Source organism: Erinaceus europaeus, unplaced genomic scaffold (genome assembly GCF_950295315.1).
Source record: "Erinaceus europaeus unplaced genomic scaffold, mEriEur2.1 scaffold_383, whole genome shotgun sequence".
NCBI lineage: Eukaryota > Metazoa > Chordata > Mammalia > Eulipotyphla > Erinaceidae > Erinaceus > Erinaceus europaeus.
This window is the reverse complement of record NW_026647707.1, coordinates 24,538-42,377: the sequence shown is the minus strand read 5'-3', so window position 1 is coordinate 42,377 and position 17,840 is coordinate 24,538. Positions and strand designations below refer to the sequence as shown.

The following is a 17,840-nucleotide window of genomic DNA, read 5'->3' as shown; positions in this document are numbered from 1 at the left end:
TCTGCAGAGCCCTGGGCCACACGCATGGTCTCCTGAGGCCAAGAGGCCTGTGAGGGGTGGGTCCACTTTGGGGGGCTTGGGGGTGGTGGGGACCGGCTGGCAGCAGGCCGCTATGGCAGCTGCGGTGGCAGGGAGCGGGAGGACACGGCGCCTTGAGGCTATGGAGTCCCCTGGCAGCAGCAGTGTCCCGGTGTCCCTGTGACCGTGGTGGTGACCCGCCGTGCGGTGTCCGGATGGGTGCTGGGACCCACGTGGGACCCTGAGGACAGGCCGGGGTGGGAGCAGGACCGAGGCTGGGCCGGGCAGGCCAGGGTCACCCTGTCCCCCCACCGGGGTGGCACGTGGTCCGTCTGGCCGGCCGTGGCCTTGGGCGGCTGGAGCAGGTGCACGCGGCGTGGGGGAGCCGGGACAGAGGCCAGGAGTGTGGGGAGTGGTGGGCACGGCCGCTCCCTCCAGGACAGCCGGTGGCGAGGGAGCATGAATGGGACTCTGGCCGCCAGCTGCTCCAGGAGGCGGCTGGGGCACAGGTGACGCGGGGGCGGGGCAGAGCCGCTTCCTTCAGGCTGCTGGGACCCTGCCCGGCCACACAGCAGGGTGACAGCACAGGAAGCCTGTCACCAGCCAGAGGCCCGAAGCCCCAGGTCCCCAGGCCCCCGCGCGGGGTGGGGGTGGGGTGGGGAGGTCTGGGGAAGGGTGGGCTCCGTCTGTGCCCACCTGCAGGTGACCGAGCAGAGGTCCGTCCCCCCAGAGTCTCCGAGGGCCAGCGCCCACCAGGGGCCGGGCTCCGTGGACAGGACACCCCCTCCTCCCGGGGGAAGCACCCTGAGGGCGGGGCGCTTTGGGGTCCCCATGCCTGGGTGTAGGAGGCCCCCACAGGTGGGGACAGGTGTGTGGGGACGGGGGTTCAGGCTGGGGGGCTCGGGGGTCCCTGCCCACAGAGCCTGCTGAGCCCCTCCATCTGGGGGGAGGCCGGAGTGTGGCGTGGGGTCACCCCAGGGTCAGCCCGCTGCCAGGGTGTCTGGTGACAGCCCGGGGGTGGGGACAGGTGCCAGCGGGCCAGGCCAGGTTGTCCGAGAGGGACCGCGGAGTGGGGAGATGGCCCCTGCCCGCCCCTGGACCTCCTCCCCCGGGGGGCCGGCGCCCACCTCACCCTCCACCCGGGGCGGCCCAGGGTCCGAGGCCGGGTGTGGGACGGGGGCGGGGGCCCTCCAAGGTGCTCACCGCCCGCCGGCGGGATCTGGGGGCCCCCGGGGTGCCAGCCCCCCGCCCCCCGCCCCCGGCCCCCCGCCCCGCGGGCTGCGGACCCCGGCCCGGCCCCGCCCCCCCGACCCGCCCCGAGGCCGCCCGGGCGGCGCTGTGGTGAAAGTGACCGGTCGGCCAGGGCGGCGGCAAGATGAGCGAGGCGGCGCTGGTGGAGGGACAGGTCAAGCTGCGGGACGGCAAGAAGGTGGGCGCTGGGCGGGGGCGCCCGGGGCGGGGCGGGCGGGGCGGGGCTCACCGGCTTGTCCCCGCAGTGGAAGACCAGGTGGCTGGTGCTGCGCAGGCCGTCGCCAGTGGCAGGTGAGCGGGTGCGGGTGGGGGTGCGGGGGGGCCGGGGCTGGGGGCTGTGGTCTGGGGTTGGGGGCTGGGGATCGGTGGTCAGGGGCTTGGGGTTGGGGACCTGGGGGTGTCAGGGCCTGAGGGTCAGGATCCTGGGGTTGAGGGCCGGGGGTCAGGATCCTGGGGGTGCAGGGGCCTGGGGTCGGGGGCTGTGGGGTCAGGGGCCTGGGGTTGGGGGCTGTTGGTCAGGGGCCTGGGGTTGGGGGCTGAGGGGTCAGGATCCTGGGGTTGGGAGCTGTTGGGGTCAGGATCCTGGGGTTGGGAGCTGTTGGGGTCAGGATCCTGGGGTTGGGGGCTGTTGGGGTCAGGATCCTGGGGTTGGGGGCTGTTGGTCAGGGGCCTGGGGTTGGGGGCTGAGGGGTCAGGATCCTGGGGTTGGGAGCTGTTGGTCAGGGGCCTGGGGTTGGGGGCTGAGGGGTCAGGATCCTGGGGTTGGGAGCTGTTGGTCAGGGGCCTGGGGTTGGGGGCTGTGGGGTCAGGATCCTGGGGTTGGGAGCTGTTGGTCAGGGACCTGGGGTTGGGGGCTGTGGGGTCAGGATCCTGGGGTTGGGGGCTGTTGGTCAGGGACCTGGGGGTGCTGGGGTCGGGGGCCTGAGGGTCAGGGGCCTTGGGGTCAGGATCCTGGGCTTGAGGGCTGTTGGTCAGGGGCCTGGGGTTGGGGGCTGTTGGTCAGGGGCCTGGGGTTGGGGGCTGTGGGGTTAGGATCCTGGGGTTGGGGGCTGTGGGGTCAGGATCCTGGGGTTGGGGGCTGTGGGGTCAGGATCCTGGGGTTGGGGGTTGTTGGTCAGGGACCTGGGGGTGCAGGGGCCTGGGGTCAGATGCATGGGGTTGGGGACCTGGGGGTGCCAGGGCCTGAGGTTCAGGGGCCTGGGGTTGAGGGCTGGTGGTCAGGGACCTGGGGTTGCAGGGGCCTGGGGTCAGGGGCTTGGGGTTGGGGGCCGGGGCCTGGGGTCAGGTGCCTGGGTTACGGGGACTTGGGGGGTCATGGTCAGTGGGTCAGGAGCCCAGGGACCTGGGATGCAGGGGCGTGGGCTGAGGATAGAGTGAGCAGGAGGAAGGGTGACCAGGGTTGTGCTTGGGGGCAGGGGCTGAGCCGAGGGGCTGGGGTGTGGGGCGGCGGCCACGGGGCACTGTGGTCGGGCTTCAGAAGTGGTTGGGGTCTGTGGGTGAAGCGTCAGTGGAGCACGCAGGGTTTGGGGTGCTGATGCTGGTGCAGGGGTGCCAGGAGCCTGGGGACCAGTGGCCTCGGGCCAGGGTTCGAGGGGCTGGGGACACAGGAGGAGGATGGAAAAGCTATCTGGCGGTGTTGTCTTGGAGGTCGGGGAGCCGGTGGTGGTGAGGGGAGCCATGCTGGGACTGCAGGCCGGGGTGCTGGCTGCATGCGGCCTGGGGGCTGAGCTGGGGGCTGGGACTGAGACCTGGGAGTAGGTGCGTGACGGGGCCTGGAGGGGGCCTGGCTGGGGTGCTGGTAGCTAGGTGAATGGAGCCCAGGGAGGGCTGGGCATGGTGTTGGGGGCTCAGAGCACGGGGCTCAGGAATTGGGTGCTGAGTGTGGGGCCCGGTGCAAGCTGAGAGGGGTGAGGGGCTGGGGTGCAACATGGACTGGAGGCCCCTGGGGGGGAGGGCCTGGCCCTGGGCTGTCCGCGGGGAGGGCGCAGGGCCAGCTCACCAGAAATAGCCAGCGACACCAAGGCGGGCGCTGTAACCAGAGAAGCCGGCAGCAGCGGGCAGGCGGGCGGGCACTCAGGGGCGCCGGCCCCATGGGGGAGACCCCGCTTTGGGGACGGGACCAGCCCTCAGGGCAGGGGGTCAGGCTGGGCCTGGTCCAGCATGGCCCGGCCTTGCCCGGGCCGCAGGGAGCCCCCCGGAAGCCAGGATGGGGGTGCTGTGCTCAGGCCTGGGGGGGTGGCTGCGCATGCCTGGTGGCCCCCAGTGGCCTTGGGCTCCGCCGTCCAGGGTCGAGCTCCAGGAAGAGGCCCCTGCTCCCCACCTGGCCAGCTGGGGCTCTGGGCCGGGCGCCGCTGGGAGGCCGGGCGTGGCTGCCTGGTGCAGCTGTCTGGGAGCAGGTGGTCGCATGGCGCCCAGCGGGGTCCTGCGGAAGTGGGCTGTGGGCGCTGTCCGCACGTGTGGGGCGCCCAGACTTCCGGACGCCGGGTGGCTGTGCTTCTGGTGTGTGGGGGCACCTTCTCGGCCTGGGTGGCAGCCAGGCCTGCCCTGTGGGTGTGTCCACATCCTGCCTCGCCCCCCCAATCTGGGCTGGGTCCCCCCTTGTCCGTGCCCAGGCTCCCGTGCAGAGGCCCCATTCCTCTCCAGGGACCTTTGGGGGCCAGTAGAGGGGTCACTGGGAGTGTCTGTCCATGACACTGGGTTCCTGGCAGGGGAGTGGGTGGAGGAGAGGGCCTCCCACCAGGGCCTTGGGGACACCCACGGCTGGAGACCCTTGGGGTGACGGGGGGCAGGGAAGGGCACCCTGGATCCCTCTGACTTGATGTCCGTTTCGCCCCACCTTTGAGCCGGCCCTGCAGGTGCCTTGCCGCCCTCCCCGACCCCAGACCGGGAGCGCAGGAGGCTGGTTCCTCAAGCCCCTCAGGGCTATTTTCTTTTCTATTTTTTTAAATACATATTTATTTATTTTCCCTTTTGTTGCCCTTGTTGTTTGTTGTTATGGTTATTATTATTGTTATTGATGTCGTCATTGTTGGAGAGGACAGAGAGAAATGGAGAGAGGAGGGGAAGACAGAGGGGGGAGAGAAAGACAGACACCTGCAGACCTGCTTCACCGCCTGGGAAGCGACTCCCCTGCAGGTGGGGAGCCGGGGGCTTGAACCGGGATCCTTACGCCGGTCCTTGGGCTTTGCGCCACGTGCGCTTAACCCGCCCCAGGGCGGTTTTTTTTTTTTTTTTGAGCCCTAGAGTTGGCAGTGAAGTGCTGAATTGGGAATCACGAGGCCCCAGGTTTGATCCCCAGTGTCCCTTGTGCCAGGGTGATACCCATCCCCCCATCTATGTGAATAAATTTAAAGTTAATACTCAAGGGGACCAGGCAGTGGCGCACCTGGTTGAGCGCAGGTGTTACAGTGTTCAAGGACCTGGGTTCAAGCCCTGGTCCCCACTTGCAGGGGGAAAGCTTCACAAGTGGTGAATGTCTCTGATTCTGAAACAGAAAAACAGTTGCTGCTGGTGGTGTGTGGGCTCGTGCAGACGCCAAGGCCCAGCGATGACCCAGGAGGCAACACAGGAGGCGACACAGTGAGGAGAAGGGCAATAGTGGTTAAGTTGAAATAACAGTGTTTAGAAATGACAGAAGATAAAAACAAAGTTTGGTTGTTTTCATTATCTTTACTTACTGGAGAGAGACAGCCAGAAATCAAGAGGGAGGAGGAGAGGGAGAGAGAGACAGCGACGCCTGCAGCCCTGCCTCACCGCCTGTGAAGCTTCCCCCTGCAGGTGGGGATGGGGGGGGTTGAACCCGGGTCCTCACCCATGTGCTCTATTCTGTGCTCCCTGACTGCTGTTTGTTGTGCTAATGATAAGGTCTCACTTCTTCAGAGGGAGGTGAGGGAGGGCAGACTGTAGGGTGCTGGGGCAGGGGAGGGGTGGTTGTGTCTGGAGCGGCATATAGGGGTGAGGGTGGGTGTGTCTGGGAGTGTAGGGGTGAGGGTGGGTGTGTCTGGGCATGTAAGGGTGATGATGGGCATGTAGGGGTCAAAGTGTGAGTGTCTGGAGATGTAGGAGTGAGGGTAGGCGTCTCTGGGTGTGTAGGGGTGAGGGTGAGCGTCTCTGGGTATGTAGGGGTGAGGGTTCGTGTCTGGTGGTATGGGGTGAGGGTGGGTGTGTCTGGGCTTGTAGGGGTGAGGGTGGATGTGTAGAGGTGAGAGTGGACATGTCTGGGTGTAGGGTTGAGGGTACATTGTCTGGGTGTGTAGGGGTGATGGTGGGTGTGTAGGGGTGAGGGTGGGTGTAGGGGTGAGTGTGGGTGTGTAGAGGTGAGGTTGGCGTGTCTGGGTGTAGGGGTGAGGGTGGGTGTAGGGGTGATGTGTGGGTGTAGAGGTGAGGTTGGCAGGTCTGGGTGTAGGGGTGAGGGTGGGTGTGTAGGGGTGAGGGTGGGTGTGTAGGGGTGAGAGTGGGTGTAGGGGTGAGGTGTGGGTGTGTAGAGGTGAGGTTGGCGTGTCTGGGTGTATGGGAGGGTGGGTGTTGGGTGAGAGTGAGTGTGTAGAGGGGAGGTTGGCTGTGTGGCTGCAGGGTGTGGGTGGTGTTTAGAGGGGAGGTTGGCTGTCTGGCTGCAGGGTGAGGGTGGGTGCAGGGGTAAGGGTGGGTGTGTAGAGGTTGGCTGGCTGCAGGGGTGAGAGTGGTGTGTAGAGGTTGGGGGTCTGTGTGGCTGCAGGGGTGAGGGTGAGGTGGGTGTAGAGGTTGGGAGTCTGTGTGGCTGCAGGGGTGAGGTGGCTGTAGAGGTGGGGGGTCTGTGTGGCTGCAGGGGTGAGGTGGCTGTAGAGGTGGGGGTCTGTGTGGCTGCAGGGGTGAGGTGGCTGTAGAGGTTGGGGGTCTGTGTGGCTGCAGGGTTGAGGGTGAGGTGGCTGTAGAGGTGGGGGTCTGTGTGGCTGCAGGGGTGAGGTGGGTGTAGAGGTTGGGAGTTTGTGTGGCTGCAGGGGTGAGGTGGGTGTAGAGGTGGGGGTCTGTGTGGCTGCAGGGGTGAGGTGGCTGTAGAGGTGGGGGTCTGTGTGGCTGCAGGGGTGAGGTGGCTGTAGAGGTGGGGGTCTGTGTGGCTGCAGGGGTGAGGTGGCTGTAGAGGTTGGGGGTCTGTGTGGCTGCAGGGGTGAGGCGGCTGTCCGCGGGGGGCGTCACGCCGGCGGCATCTGTGCCCGCAGACTGCCTGCTGCTCCTGGCCTACAAGGACCGCGCGGAACGTGCCCGCGGCCTGCGGGAGCTCAGCAGCCTGACGCTGGAGCAGCTGTGCGGCCTGGAGCCGGGGCTGCCGTACGACGGGCTGGCGCACACGCTGGCCCTGCTCTGCCCCGCGCAGGCCGTGCTGCTGGGCTTCGACAGCCGCGAAGCCATGTGCGCCTGGGACGCCCGCCTGCGCCAGGCGCTCGGAGAGGGTGAGTGGGGCGCGAGGGGGGGTGAGTGGGGCGCGGGGAGGGTGAATGGGTGCATGGAGGGTGAGTGGGGTGCGGGGTGAGTGGGGCATTGGGAAGCTGAGTGGGGCGCGGGGAGGGGTGAATGGGGTGTGGGGAGGGGTGAGTGGGGTGTCGGAGAGTTGAGTGGGGTGTGGGGAGGGTTATTGGAGAGGGGTGAGTGGGGCGTCGGGAGGGTGAGTGGGGCGCGGGAAGTGTGAGTGTGGTGCAGGGAGGGGTGGGGAGTGGGGAGGGGTGAGTTGGGCGTTGGGAGGGTGAGTGAGGTGCGGGGAGGGTTATTGGGGAGGAGTGGGACTCAGGGAGGGGTGAGTGGGTGCGGGGAGGGTGAGTGGGTGCGGGAAAGGGCTGTGAGAGGGGAGTGGAGGGTCCGGGGCCGGGGGACAGGGGTGCTGGGGAAGTGGAGGAGTGCCAGGGGAGGGGAGGGGAAGGGTCCCAGCACGTGGCGGGGGGGGGGGGGTTCAGGCTGGGGAGGGGCGAGGCCGAGGAGGGTAGGGCCTGTGGGGTGAGGCCCGGGCTGGGGGAGCCCGCCCTGCCGCAGCGCCCCCGTGCGAGCCCCTCGCCCCGTCCCCGGCCTCACCCCTGCCTCCCCGGCCCCTCAGTGCACAGGTTCCCCGTGACGGTGGCCCCCGGCACCCGGCTGGACGGCGGCCCCGCCACCCTGCACCTGTGCAACGACCTGCTGGCCGTGGCCAGGCACGTGCCTCCTGTGGTGAGCGGCCGGTGGCGGCTGCCCGACCTGCGGCGGTTCGGGGCTGTGCCGGGCGGCTTCATCTTCGAGGGCGGCACCAGGTGCGGCTACTGTGAGTACAGGCGGGGCGGGCGGGCGGGCGGGGGCAGGGGATGCTGTCAGGCCTGGGGGTCGGGGGTCAAGGCTAGAGTTCACAGCCAGGGCTGGGGTCGAGGCCTGGGGTCAGGGTCGAGGATCGGGGTCAAGGGTCGGGTGCCCCGGCCCCCACACTGGGACGGGTGACGGCTCTGCCCAGGGACCGGCCGGGGGTCCGGGGCCCAGGCAGTGACCCCGCGAAGCCCCGTCAGGTGTGGCAGCCGACGTGGCTGGGGACCCGTGCTGGGCGTCGTCTCTGCGGGCAGCGGGCATGAGCGTCCGGCCTCGGGGTGCCCGGGACACCGCCGCCCGCCGGGCAGAGGGCCGGAGATTCCTGAGCCCTGACGCCAGCCGGCGCCGGCCGGCCTGACCGCCGCCCGCTGTCCCGAGAGAGGCCTTGGCCAGAGCCCTGGGCACCGTGACAAGGGCTTGCTGACTCACCCTGAGGGCCCAGCACCCGGGAAGGGCACAACCCACCCCCAACCACCGTCACAGCCGCCCCTGAGCCCCCAATGCCAGAGACCCCACCTGCAGGAGACCCCACCTGCAGGAGACCCCCCCCCCGTCAGGGCCTTCCTTGAGTCCCCCACCCCATCCCACCTTCCTGCCCAGGGCAGGAACCCTCAACCCCCAGCTTGAGACCCCCCACCAGATCCTTTCCCAACACCTCTCCCCACAGCCCCCCGGACCCCAATGCCCCTGGCCACAGGTGCCTCCAGAGGTCTCCCCAACCCAGCCCCCCAGGACCTCCCCCTCCTCAGACTCCGAGGCCCCCTGCCCAAATTCCTCCTCCATCCTAGACCCTCCCGCCCACCCCCACCACGGCAGAAGCCCTGCCTCACAGCGAGCCCCCCTCCACCACACCCAGCCCTTGGTCCATCCCTGGGGCACTGGGGTGCTGTCCGTCCTGCTGGGGACTTGGAGGTGGTCCCTGTGCTTGGGACCCCACGGCCGGGGGGTGGAGGTGGGGTGCCAGCAGCCTTTGGGGTGTGAACTCCTCTTTCCAGCAGCCCCCTCCCCGTTTGTCTGCTCCAGGGGGAGGGGAGCCCCCTGCCCTGGGGATGCTTGTCCCCCCACTGCTGCCCTGGCCTGGGGGTCCCCAGCTCCTGCCACTCTGGGGGGGCCCTGGGGGCGTCTGGGATCCTGGGCGCTCAGCGGCGTGGCCCTCGGCAGGGCCGTCACTGCTCTGGGTCGTGGCCTGTGGGCGGCTGAGCGGTGGCCCCGTTGTCCGTGCCCAGGGGCTGGGGTCTTCTTCCTGTCCACGGCGGAGGGCGAGCACATCAGCTTCCTGGTGGACTGCATCGTGCGCGGCGTCTCCCCCTCCCGGGGCCCCTTTGGGCTGCGGCCGGTGCTGCCAGGTGAGTGCCGGGGTGGGGGGGGGACCCTGTGCGGGCGGCTGGGCGTCCGCGGGAGCCCAGAGCTGGACGAGGGATGTCTGTGTAGCTGGACGCGGGCCACGGGGGCTCTGCAGGGTGGGGCAACGGCCCCTGCTGGCGTCTGGCTGTCCTGTCGGGCGGGGGGGGGGGAGCTCTGTGTGCGGGGGCAGTCCTGTCACCACCACATGGGGACCGAGTGACCTGAGGGTTGTCCCCAGACCTGGGGGGGCAGATAGCCAGGAGTGCAGGGCAGGCTTAGCTTCCCAGGCTGGCTGGGGGTGCGGGTGGGGGGGCAGGAGGGTTGCAGGGGGCGGGGTATGGGGGTGCAGGGGATGCGGGGCAGCGGTGCATGGAGCAGGTGGGAGTGCAGGGGGCGGGGTAGGGGTGCATGGAGTAGGTGGGAGTGCTGTGGGCGGGGTAGGGGGTGCAGGGGCCAGGCCTGGCTTGGTTCCTGAGGTGCATCCAGAGGTTGGGCACAGTCCCTTGGGGGAGGCTGGTTCTGGGGTCACAGGTCAGCGTCCACCTGGCTGTCCAGGGTGCCCGTGGCCAAGGCCCTGTTCTCCTGCTTCTCTGCAGACCCGAGCCCGGGGGCACCGGCTGCCACAGAGGACCTGGAGATGCTGCAGCTGGAGAAGAGACTCAGCCTGCTGGCCCAGGGGGCAACGGGCTGCCCAGGTGGGGACGGGGCAGGGACGGGGATGGACACGGGGATCTGGGACTGGGATGGATGGGGGATAGAGACAGGACGTGGAGGGGGCTGCGGGATGGGCAGCACAGGTGTGGGGATGGGGAGGGGTGCGTAGCTGACGGGTGAGCGTGGGGTGCTGCCCTGGGCGGGGTCGTCGCTGGGTCTCAGTCCCTCGGCGCCAGGAGGGTCCCCAAGTCTCAGCCCCCCGACGTCTCACCCGGGGAGACCCTCCCGTCCCTGGGGCCCCGCCCTGGGTCACCCCAGCCCCGCTCTGGGTGACTGCAGCCCTCCGTCCAGGGGACGACCGCAGCCTGTCCAGCTCGTCCTCGGAGGCCAGCCACTCGGACGTCAGCGCCGGCAGCCGGCTCGGGGCCTGGCCGGAGGCGTCGTCCTCCTCGGCCGCCACATCGCAGGAGGGGCTGGGTGCCCAGGCCCCGGGGGAGGCTGCCGGCCCATCGCGCCCCCCGCCCCGGCCCCCCCGGCCCCCGCGGCAGCTGCAGGAGGCCGGGCGGCAGGGCTCCTCCGACAGCGGCATCGCCACCGGCAGCTGCTCGTCCTGCGCGGGGAGCAGCCTGGACGTGTGGCGCGGGGCCGAGGAGTGCGCCCGCCCGCCCGCCCCGTGCGCCTGCCCGCCCGCCTCCGAGTACCAGGTGCCCGGCGCACCCCGGCCACACTATGACACGCCCCGCAGCCTGCGCCAGCTGCCCAGGGACCCCCCGGCGGGTGAGGACGTGTCCTGCCACCAGCCCCGGGACTCGGGCGACCCCCCCGCCCCCTCCTTGGCCTGCCCAGTCTGCGGGGGGCTCAAGGTGAACCCCCCACCCTGAGCGGCAGCTGGTGGCGCCTGCAGACAGGACCGGCCCGTGGGGGTGTGGCACTGGCTCCACAGCCCCTGCCCAGCAGCCCTGCAGGGGCTGGCCACCGTCCAGGAAGCAGGCCCAGGACCCTTGGCTGGGAACAGGGAGCGGGCAGCAGGGCCCCCATGGCCGCCTGGCTGAGCCGGAAGGCGGGGTGGTGCAGAGACCGTCCGTCTGTCCGTCCCGTCCCCCCCTCCCCCCCCCCCCCCCCCCCCGTTGGCTGGAGGCCTGGGCCACCCTGCACACGTGGGGTCTGTTTGTATCATGTCCTTAGCCTGGAAATAAAGCCCCGTTTTCTTATGAGCTCATCCTCCTCCATCCTCAGCCCCTCCTGGGAGCCTGGGGCAGCACTTGAACCCGGGACCCTTGGCTCAGCACACCCAGTAGAGCCACATGCACACAAAGACCCAGGTTCAAGCCCCTGTTCCCTGGGGCAAAGATTCAGGAGTGCTGAAGCTGGATGTGGGTGTCTCTCTCCTTGTCTCACCCTCCCGTCTCAATTCCTTTTAAAAGATCTTTTATTTCATTTATTCCCTTTTGTTGCCCTTTATTGTTGTAGTTATTATTGTCATTCGTTATTGGATAGGACAGAGAGAAATGGAGAGAGGAGGGGAAGACAGAGAGGGGAGAGAAAGACAGACACCTGCAGACCTGCTTCACCGCCTGTGAAGCGACTCCCCTGCAGGTGGGGAGCCGGGGGCTCGAACCGGGATCCTGACACCGGTCCTTGCGCTTTGTGCCATGTGCTCTTAACCCACTGTGCTACCGCCCGACTCCCTCAATTTTTTTTTAAAACTTTATTGGATAGAGACAGCCAGAGTGAGGGGAGACGGAGAGACACCTGCAGACCTGCTCCCCGCTGCAGGTGGGGTTCAGGGGGCTCAAACCCGGGTCCTTTTGCGCCGTAAGACAATAGCTCAACCAGGTGTGCCACCACCCCTCCCTCAATTTCTCCTTTAACAAAACCAAAAAGTTACGAGGGCCACATGCGGAGGGAGGTGGGTCCCGCCTGTAGATGCCCCAGTGCCCTGCTGCAGCCCGGGGTGCTGGGAATGGAACGGGGTCCCTCGCTGCTGGGCTGGGGTCCGGCTGGCCACACAGCCCCTGCCAACACCCCCATGTGCTCCTGGCCTCCTGCCCATTGCCAGGAGAGATGCCCAGAGGGACCCCTGCCCCGTCCCGGGAGGGGATACGGTGGGGGCGGCCGCCAGGTGCTTCACCTCCAGGGTTGACTGGGCAGGGTCCCATGGGGGCACAGAGGCCTTGTGTGCCAGAGATCAAAGGCCAGGCAGGTCCCGGGCTCAGGGACTGGGGTTCATGCCCCTGACCCCAGACATACCTGTGCCAGCCACCGGGTCCTGAGCCAGGTGGATTCAAGCCTTCCCAAGCCACCCTCCTCAGTCCGCAGCAGGATGGCCCACTAAGCACGCCAGGACAGTGGGTGTGGCCCTGCACGGCAGGGGTAGGGCCAGTTCTGAGGACGGTCCCTGCACCTCACTCCCGAGCAAAGGGTGACCCCAGTCCACCCTCATCTTGGGGACGGCCTCACCCTGGGGTCAGCATCTGGGCTCTCAGGACAGGGCGGGTGAGTGGGGATGGACGCGCCCCTTCCTGCAGCAGGGCCGCTCAGGTCACCTAGGGGCAGGTGTCGGGGGCTCAGGGCCTGCCGTCTGCAGGGGGAGGCCTCTGCTGCTGGGCTCTCTGCCACTTCCCCGTGTCCCGGAGGCCCTGGCACCCCTCCATCGCCGGGGTCCAGCCCCAGCCCCCCATGAGCTGTGGTCAGGCGTTCAGTGCCAGTGTGGTGAGTCAAGCTGCCACCCCCACAGTGACCCCGAGGGCGGCGTGACCGTCCTGCCCGGAGCCACCCCAGCGTGGGCAGAGCCAGGCAGGCTTCTTTGCCGGGGCCCCACGAGGTGACCAGATGCTGCTCTGTGCTGGCACTGAGCTTCCCCGGAGACCTGCCCAGGCCTCCCGCAGCGGGCTCGCGCTCTCCGGACGGGCACGGCGAGGTGCGGCAGGGCGCCTTCTCTCCAGCTTTGGCTGGCAGCGCCATCCCCCAGACTCTCGCCCAGAGGGCAGAGCCCAGGCCAGCAGGGCAGAGATGGGCGGACACACGCAGGCAGGCAGATCCCAGCAAAGGAGACGGGACATGGGACGCGACGGGCGCCGAGCCTGGGTGTATTGGGGGCCCTGCGCACGGGGCGTGGCCGACAGGGACGCTGGGTGCCGGGGGCCCCGCTCGAGTCCACAGGGCCGGCGGGCTCAGGCTGCTGACCGGCAGAGGCGCGGCCTCCGTGCAGGGTTCCGGCGGGGTCCGCCGGCTCAGAGCTCCTGGTGGCGCGTCCGGGAGACGCGTCCCGATAGGTCCTGCAGGTGTTTCTTCACCTGGGGGAGACGGACAGACGGAGAGATGGACCTGAGGGTTGCCCACTGGGCCCCCAGCCCATGCCGAGTGCCGCCCCGTGAGGGTGCCCACCTTGTAGCCCAGCTCCCTGGTCTTCTCCTGCAGCTGGGCGTGGCGCTCCCGGCTGCGGCTGACGTGCCCGCGGTCCCCCAGCCCCTCTGCGTGCTGCAGCTTCTCCAGCGACAGCTGCAGCTGCTTCTGGTAGTGGCTGTGCTTGTCCACCCTGGCCTCGAAGTGCCTCAACTCCTCCTGCAGGACGCCACGCCCGTCACCGCCCACACCCCGCGCCCGACCTCGGAGCCCAGCTCCGACCCCGAGCCCCAGCCGGAACCGGGGTGGGGTGGACCCGGCCGTACCCGGAACGCCTCCAGCTCCTTCGGGGTGAAGTTGGCAGCCTGGGCCATCTCCCACAGCTCCAGGACACGGGGCTCCTCAAACTCTGTGGGACGAAGGGAGGCGTCTGTGCCGCGGGGCCGCAGCCGACCCACCAGGCCTGTCCCCCTTGTCCCTGACCCCCCAGGCCTGTCCCCCGTATCCTGAACTCGACCCACCACCGGGTCCAGCACTCACCAGAGGGCTGGAGCCGACGCCCTGTCCCCCCCCCCCGGAAGATACCCCATGTCCCTGTCCCCCACCAGGCCTGTCCCGTGTCCCCGCCCCCCCAACCTGTACCCATGTCCCCATACCCCCCCAAGCCTATCCCCCGTGTACCCGTCCCCCTGCCTGCACCCCATTTCCCCGTCCCCCCAGGCCTGTACCCATGTCCCCACCCCCCCAGGCCTGTCCCCCATGTACCCATCCCACCCAGGCCTGTCCCCTGTGTACCCGTCCCCCCTGCCTGCACCCCATATCCCCGACCCCCCAGGCCTGTCCCCATGTCCCCATCCCCCCGGCCTGTCCCCCGTGTACCCGTCCCCTCTCCATGGCCGGATCCCCGTGTCCCGTTCCCCCTGCCCCCCGTCTGCATTCACCGTCGGGCTGGGCGCCGTAGCCCTGGTGGCTGACTTTGTGCAACCGGTCGAAGCCCTGGTTCAGGGAGCGCAGACGGTCCTTGAGGTCGGCGTGGCGGCTCCTCAGCGCCTCCTCCTCCGGCAGCCCACCGTCCAGCGGGCCGACCAGGTTCTCGTGCATTTCTGGGGACGGGGGCGGTTAGCATGTGACGGTCCCTCCCGGTGGGCCCGAGACGGCACAGGGGCCGCAACAGGCTCCCGTCTGAGGCTCCGAGGCCCTGGGTTCGAGCCCCAGCACCACCACCCTGCCGAGCTCTGGTGTCCATCTGCACCTCTCACTAAATACACGGCGGCCACGTCCCCGGCACCCCAGGAAGCCCCGGCACCTTCTGTCCTGCTCAGTGCGTCCAGCAGAGCGCTGTACTCGCGGGCCTTGTCCCTGTGGTGCACGAACTCCCGCCACAGCCTGGCCAGCTCCTCGCTCGAGAACTTGCCTGACGTCTTCGCCTGGGGGCGGGGGTCAGCCGCCATGGGGACCGGGTCCAGCGCCCAGCGGGGAGCCCTCGGGGGCCGGACACAGACGTGCGGGGAGCCCTCGGGGACTGGACAGATGTGCGGGGTGGCCGCGGGGGCCGGACACAGATGTGCGGGGTGGCCGCGTGGGCTGGACACAGACATGTGGGGAGCCCTCGGGGGCTGGACACCGACGTGCAGGGTGGCCGCGGGGGCTGGACACAGCCGTGTGGGGAGCCCTCGGGGGCTGGACACAGACGTGCAGGGTGGCCGCGGGGGCTGGACACAGCCGTGTGGGGAGCCCTCGGGGGCTGGACACAGACGTGCAGGGTGGCCGCGGGGGCCGTTACCTTGTGCCACAGCTTCTCCAGACGAGGGTCCTCCAGGTCGGTGTCCAGGGAGGTGTCATCAATGGCATTGCTGCTCTCCCCACCGGCATCTTTCCGGCCGTCTAGCCCGTACTTGGCCACCAAAACTAGAGGGCAGACGGGAGGGGTCTCAGGACTGGGGGGAGGGGTCTCAGGGCTGGGGAGGGGGTCTCAGGACTGGGGGAGGGGTCTCAGGACTGGGGGAGGGGGTCTCAGGGCTGGGGAGGGGGTCTCAGGACTGGGGGAGGGGGTCTCAGGACTGGAGGGAGGGGTCTCAGGACTGGGGAGGGGGTCTCAGGACTGGAGGAGGGGTCTCAGCACAGCTTCCTGAGGGGACGGGCACCCTTGAGAGCAGGGCCACATGCCCATGTTGGAGAGGGCAGAGGGCAGGGTGCAGTAAGCTCTCCCGGCCGCACACCTGCCTTGTGCTCCAGGGGCGGCAGTTTGGGAGGGGCTCTGGCGTGTGTGTTAGTGTGAGTGTGTTAGTGCGTGTCAGTGTGTGTATGTGTGAGTGTGTTAGTGCGTGTGTGTGTTAGTGTGAGTGTATCAATGCGTGAGTGTGTGTATGTGTTAGTCCGTGTGAGTGTGTGTTAGTGCGTGTGTTAGTGTGTGTCAGTGCATGTGTGCTACTGTGTGTGAATGTGTGCGACTTTGTGTGATCGAGTGTTAATGTCTGTGTCTCTGTGTGTGTGTGAGCATGTGAGTGTGAGTGTGTGTGTGAGTGTATGAGTGTGAGTGTGTGTGTGTGTGAGTGTGAGTGTGTGTGTGAGTTTGAGTGTGTGAGTTTGAGTGTGTGTGTGTGAGTGTATGTGTGAATGTGTGTGTATGAGTGTGTGTGTGAGTGTGTGTGTGAGTTTGAGTGTGTGTGTGAGTTTGAGTGTGTGTGAGTGTATGTGTCTGAGTGTGTGTGTGAGTGTGTGTGTGTGAGTGTATGTGTCTGAGTGTGTGTGTGTGAGTGTGTGTGTGAGTGTGTGTGTGTGTGAGTGTGTGTGTGAGTGTGTGTGTGTGTGTGAGTGTGTGTGTGTGAGTGTGTGTGTGAGTGTGTGTGTGTGAGTGTGAGTGTGTGTGAGTGTGTGTGTGTGAGTGTGTGTGAGTGAGTGTGTGTGTGTGTGTGTGTGAGTGTGTGTGTGTGTGTGTGTGTGTGTGTGAGTGTGTGTGAGTCTGTGTGAGAGTGTGTGTGAGTCTGTGTATGAGTGTGAGTGTGTAAACGAGTGTGTTACTGTGTGTGAGTGAGTTACTGTGTGTTACTGTGAGTGTGAGTGTGTATGTGAGTGTGTGTATGTGAGAGTGTGTTACTGTGAGTGTGTGTGTTTGTTACTGTGTGAGAGTGTGAGTGTGTGAGAGTGTGAGTAGGAGAGGAGGGATGACGGGGAGGGAAGTCGGAGGATGAGCAGGAGGGACAGAGGGACAGAGGGACAGAGGGACAGCGCAGAGCAGAGCAGAGCACGTGTCCGCACCGTGGAGCTGGCGGCTGAGCCTGGCCTCCTCCTGTCCGTCCAGGTCACGGCCCTCCGCCTGGAGCCTCTTGCCGCGGAACTCGTCGCGCTCCTGCAGCTTCAGGTCGGCGTGGAGCTCCCACAGCCTTGCAGACGGCAGCTGCAGCTGCAGGGGCGGGTCAGGCGGGGGCGGCCGTGAGTGCGGGGCGCACAGACGCCCCCGGACGCACAGACGCCCCCGGACGCACAGACGCCCCCGGACGCACAGACGCCCCCGGACGCACAGACGCCCCCGGACGCACAGACGCCCCCGGACGCACAGACGCCCCCGGACGCACAGACGCCCCCGGACGCACAGACGCCCCCGGACGCACAGACGCCCCCAGACGCACAGACGCCCCCAGACGCACAGACGCGCCCCAGGCCTGGCTGGGCGCGGGGCCAGAGTCCGAAGCCCCCCGCAGCAGGGCGGACGCAGTGGCAGCCATGCCGTCTTTCCTGGGGCGGCACCCGACCCCACGGCTGACCCCCGACCCCACGGCCGACCCCCGACCCCACGGCTGACCCCCGACCTCACGGCCGACCCCCGACCCCACGGCTGACCCCCGACCCCACGGCTGACCCCCGGCTGACCCCCGACCCCACGGCTGACCCTCGACCCCACGGCCGACCCCCGGCCCCACCTCTGACCCCACTGCCGACCCACGGCCGACCCCCGGTCCCACGGCTGACCCCTGACCCCACGGCTGACCCCCGTCCCCCTGCCCGCGCGGCAAGGTGAAGCCGGCCTTGGGGTCCTGGTGAGGCGACGCCCCGCCCCGCCCCGCCCCGCGGGGGCCCCGAGCCCGGCCTCACCCGCTGCGCCTTCTCCCACAGCTGGCTCAGCTTCTCCATGCGGAACTCCACGGCGGGCGCGGGCTCGTTCTTCTCCCGCGAGTACTTGCCGCCGTGGGCCGCCGCGGGCCCGGGTCCGAGCAGCCGCAGGAACAGCAGGAGCAGCAGCGCCGGCGCCGCCATCTTGCCGCCGCTCCGGTCGCGCGGCCTGCTGGGAAGTGACGTCTCCGCCCGCGCCGCGTAGACTCCTGGGAAGTGGAGTCCACGCCCCGGCCGCGCAACCGGCTCCGGACGCGGAGGACTACAAGTCCCGGCAGGCAGCGCGCCGGGCGGGGCCTCGTTTCCTAGGCGACCGCGCGGGAGCCCGGGGACGCCGCGAGCCTGGACGCGGGGTTGCTGGCCGCGTGCGGGCCGCCCCCAGACTCCTCGGCTGCGGCTTCCCGGCCGCCCCGTCGCCTGGCGGAGCTGCCATCCTCGTCCCGGGCTCAGGGCTCCCTGTCGCCGTCTGCTGTGCCCTCACCTGCCGCCGCCTCCTCTGCAGAGAAGGGGGGAACTGGGTGCCCAATTCACTCCCAGGTGCCGGGTGATCAGACTCCCCCCAGATGCTGGGTGATCAGACTCCCCCAGGTGCTCAGTGATCAGACTCCCCCCAGGTGCTCAGTGATCAGACTCCCCCCCCCCCAGGTGCCGGGTGATCAGACTCCCCCCAGGTGCCAGGTGATCAGACTCCCCCCAGGTGCCGGGTGATCAGACTCCCCCCAGGTGCTGGGTGATCAGACTCCCCCCAGGTGCTCAGTGATCAGACTCCCCCAGGTGCTGGGTGATCAGACTCCCCCCAGGTGCCGGGTGATCAGACTCCC

General features: G+C 68.4%; 2 protein-coding genes across 5 annotated transcripts; one reads left to right on the top strand and one right to left on the bottom strand.

Moving 5' to 3' along the window:
• The first annotated feature begins 813 nt into the window (after positions 1-813).
• On the top strand, positions 814-10,775 carry DOK7 (docking protein 7). Of its 4 annotated transcripts, none has more exons than XM_060184279.1 (7): positions 814-1,423; positions 1,515-1,560; positions 6,465-6,695; positions 7,331-7,520; positions 8,793-8,916; positions 9,514-9,605; positions 9,916-10,775. In XM_060184279.1, the coding sequence occupies exons 1-7, from the start codon at positions 1,096-1,098 to the stop codon at positions 10,429-10,431; spliced, it is 1,527 nt and encodes a 508-aa protein (XP_060040262.1). In that variant the 5' UTR covers positions 814-1,095; the 3' UTR covers positions 10,432-10,775. The 4 variants fall into 4 exon arrangements, with proteins under 4 accessions (XP_060040262.1, XP_060040263.1, XP_060040264.1 ...); XM_060184280.1 differs by having other exon boundaries at positions 1,273-1,447; positions 7,331-7,531; XM_060184281.1 differs by having other exon boundaries at positions 1,279-1,423; positions 7,331-7,531.
• Positions 10,776-12,630: 1,855 nt separating this feature from the next.
• On the bottom strand, positions 12,631-17,200 carry LRPAP1 (LDL receptor related protein associated protein 1). The gene is made up of 8 exons (XM_016194162.2): positions 17,002-17,200; positions 16,168-16,312; positions 14,693-14,817; positions 14,216-14,336; positions 13,851-14,012; positions 13,236-13,318; positions 12,952-13,128; positions 12,631-12,860 (listed from the first exon to the last, which is right to left on the bottom strand). Exons 1-8 carry the CDS (start codon positions 17,161-17,163, stop codon positions 12,798-12,800), a joined length of 1,038 nt encoding a protein of 345 aa, XP_016049648.2. The 5' UTR covers positions 17,164-17,200; the 3' UTR covers positions 12,631-12,797.
• Between the last annotated feature and the right edge of the window lie 640 nt (positions 17,201-17,840).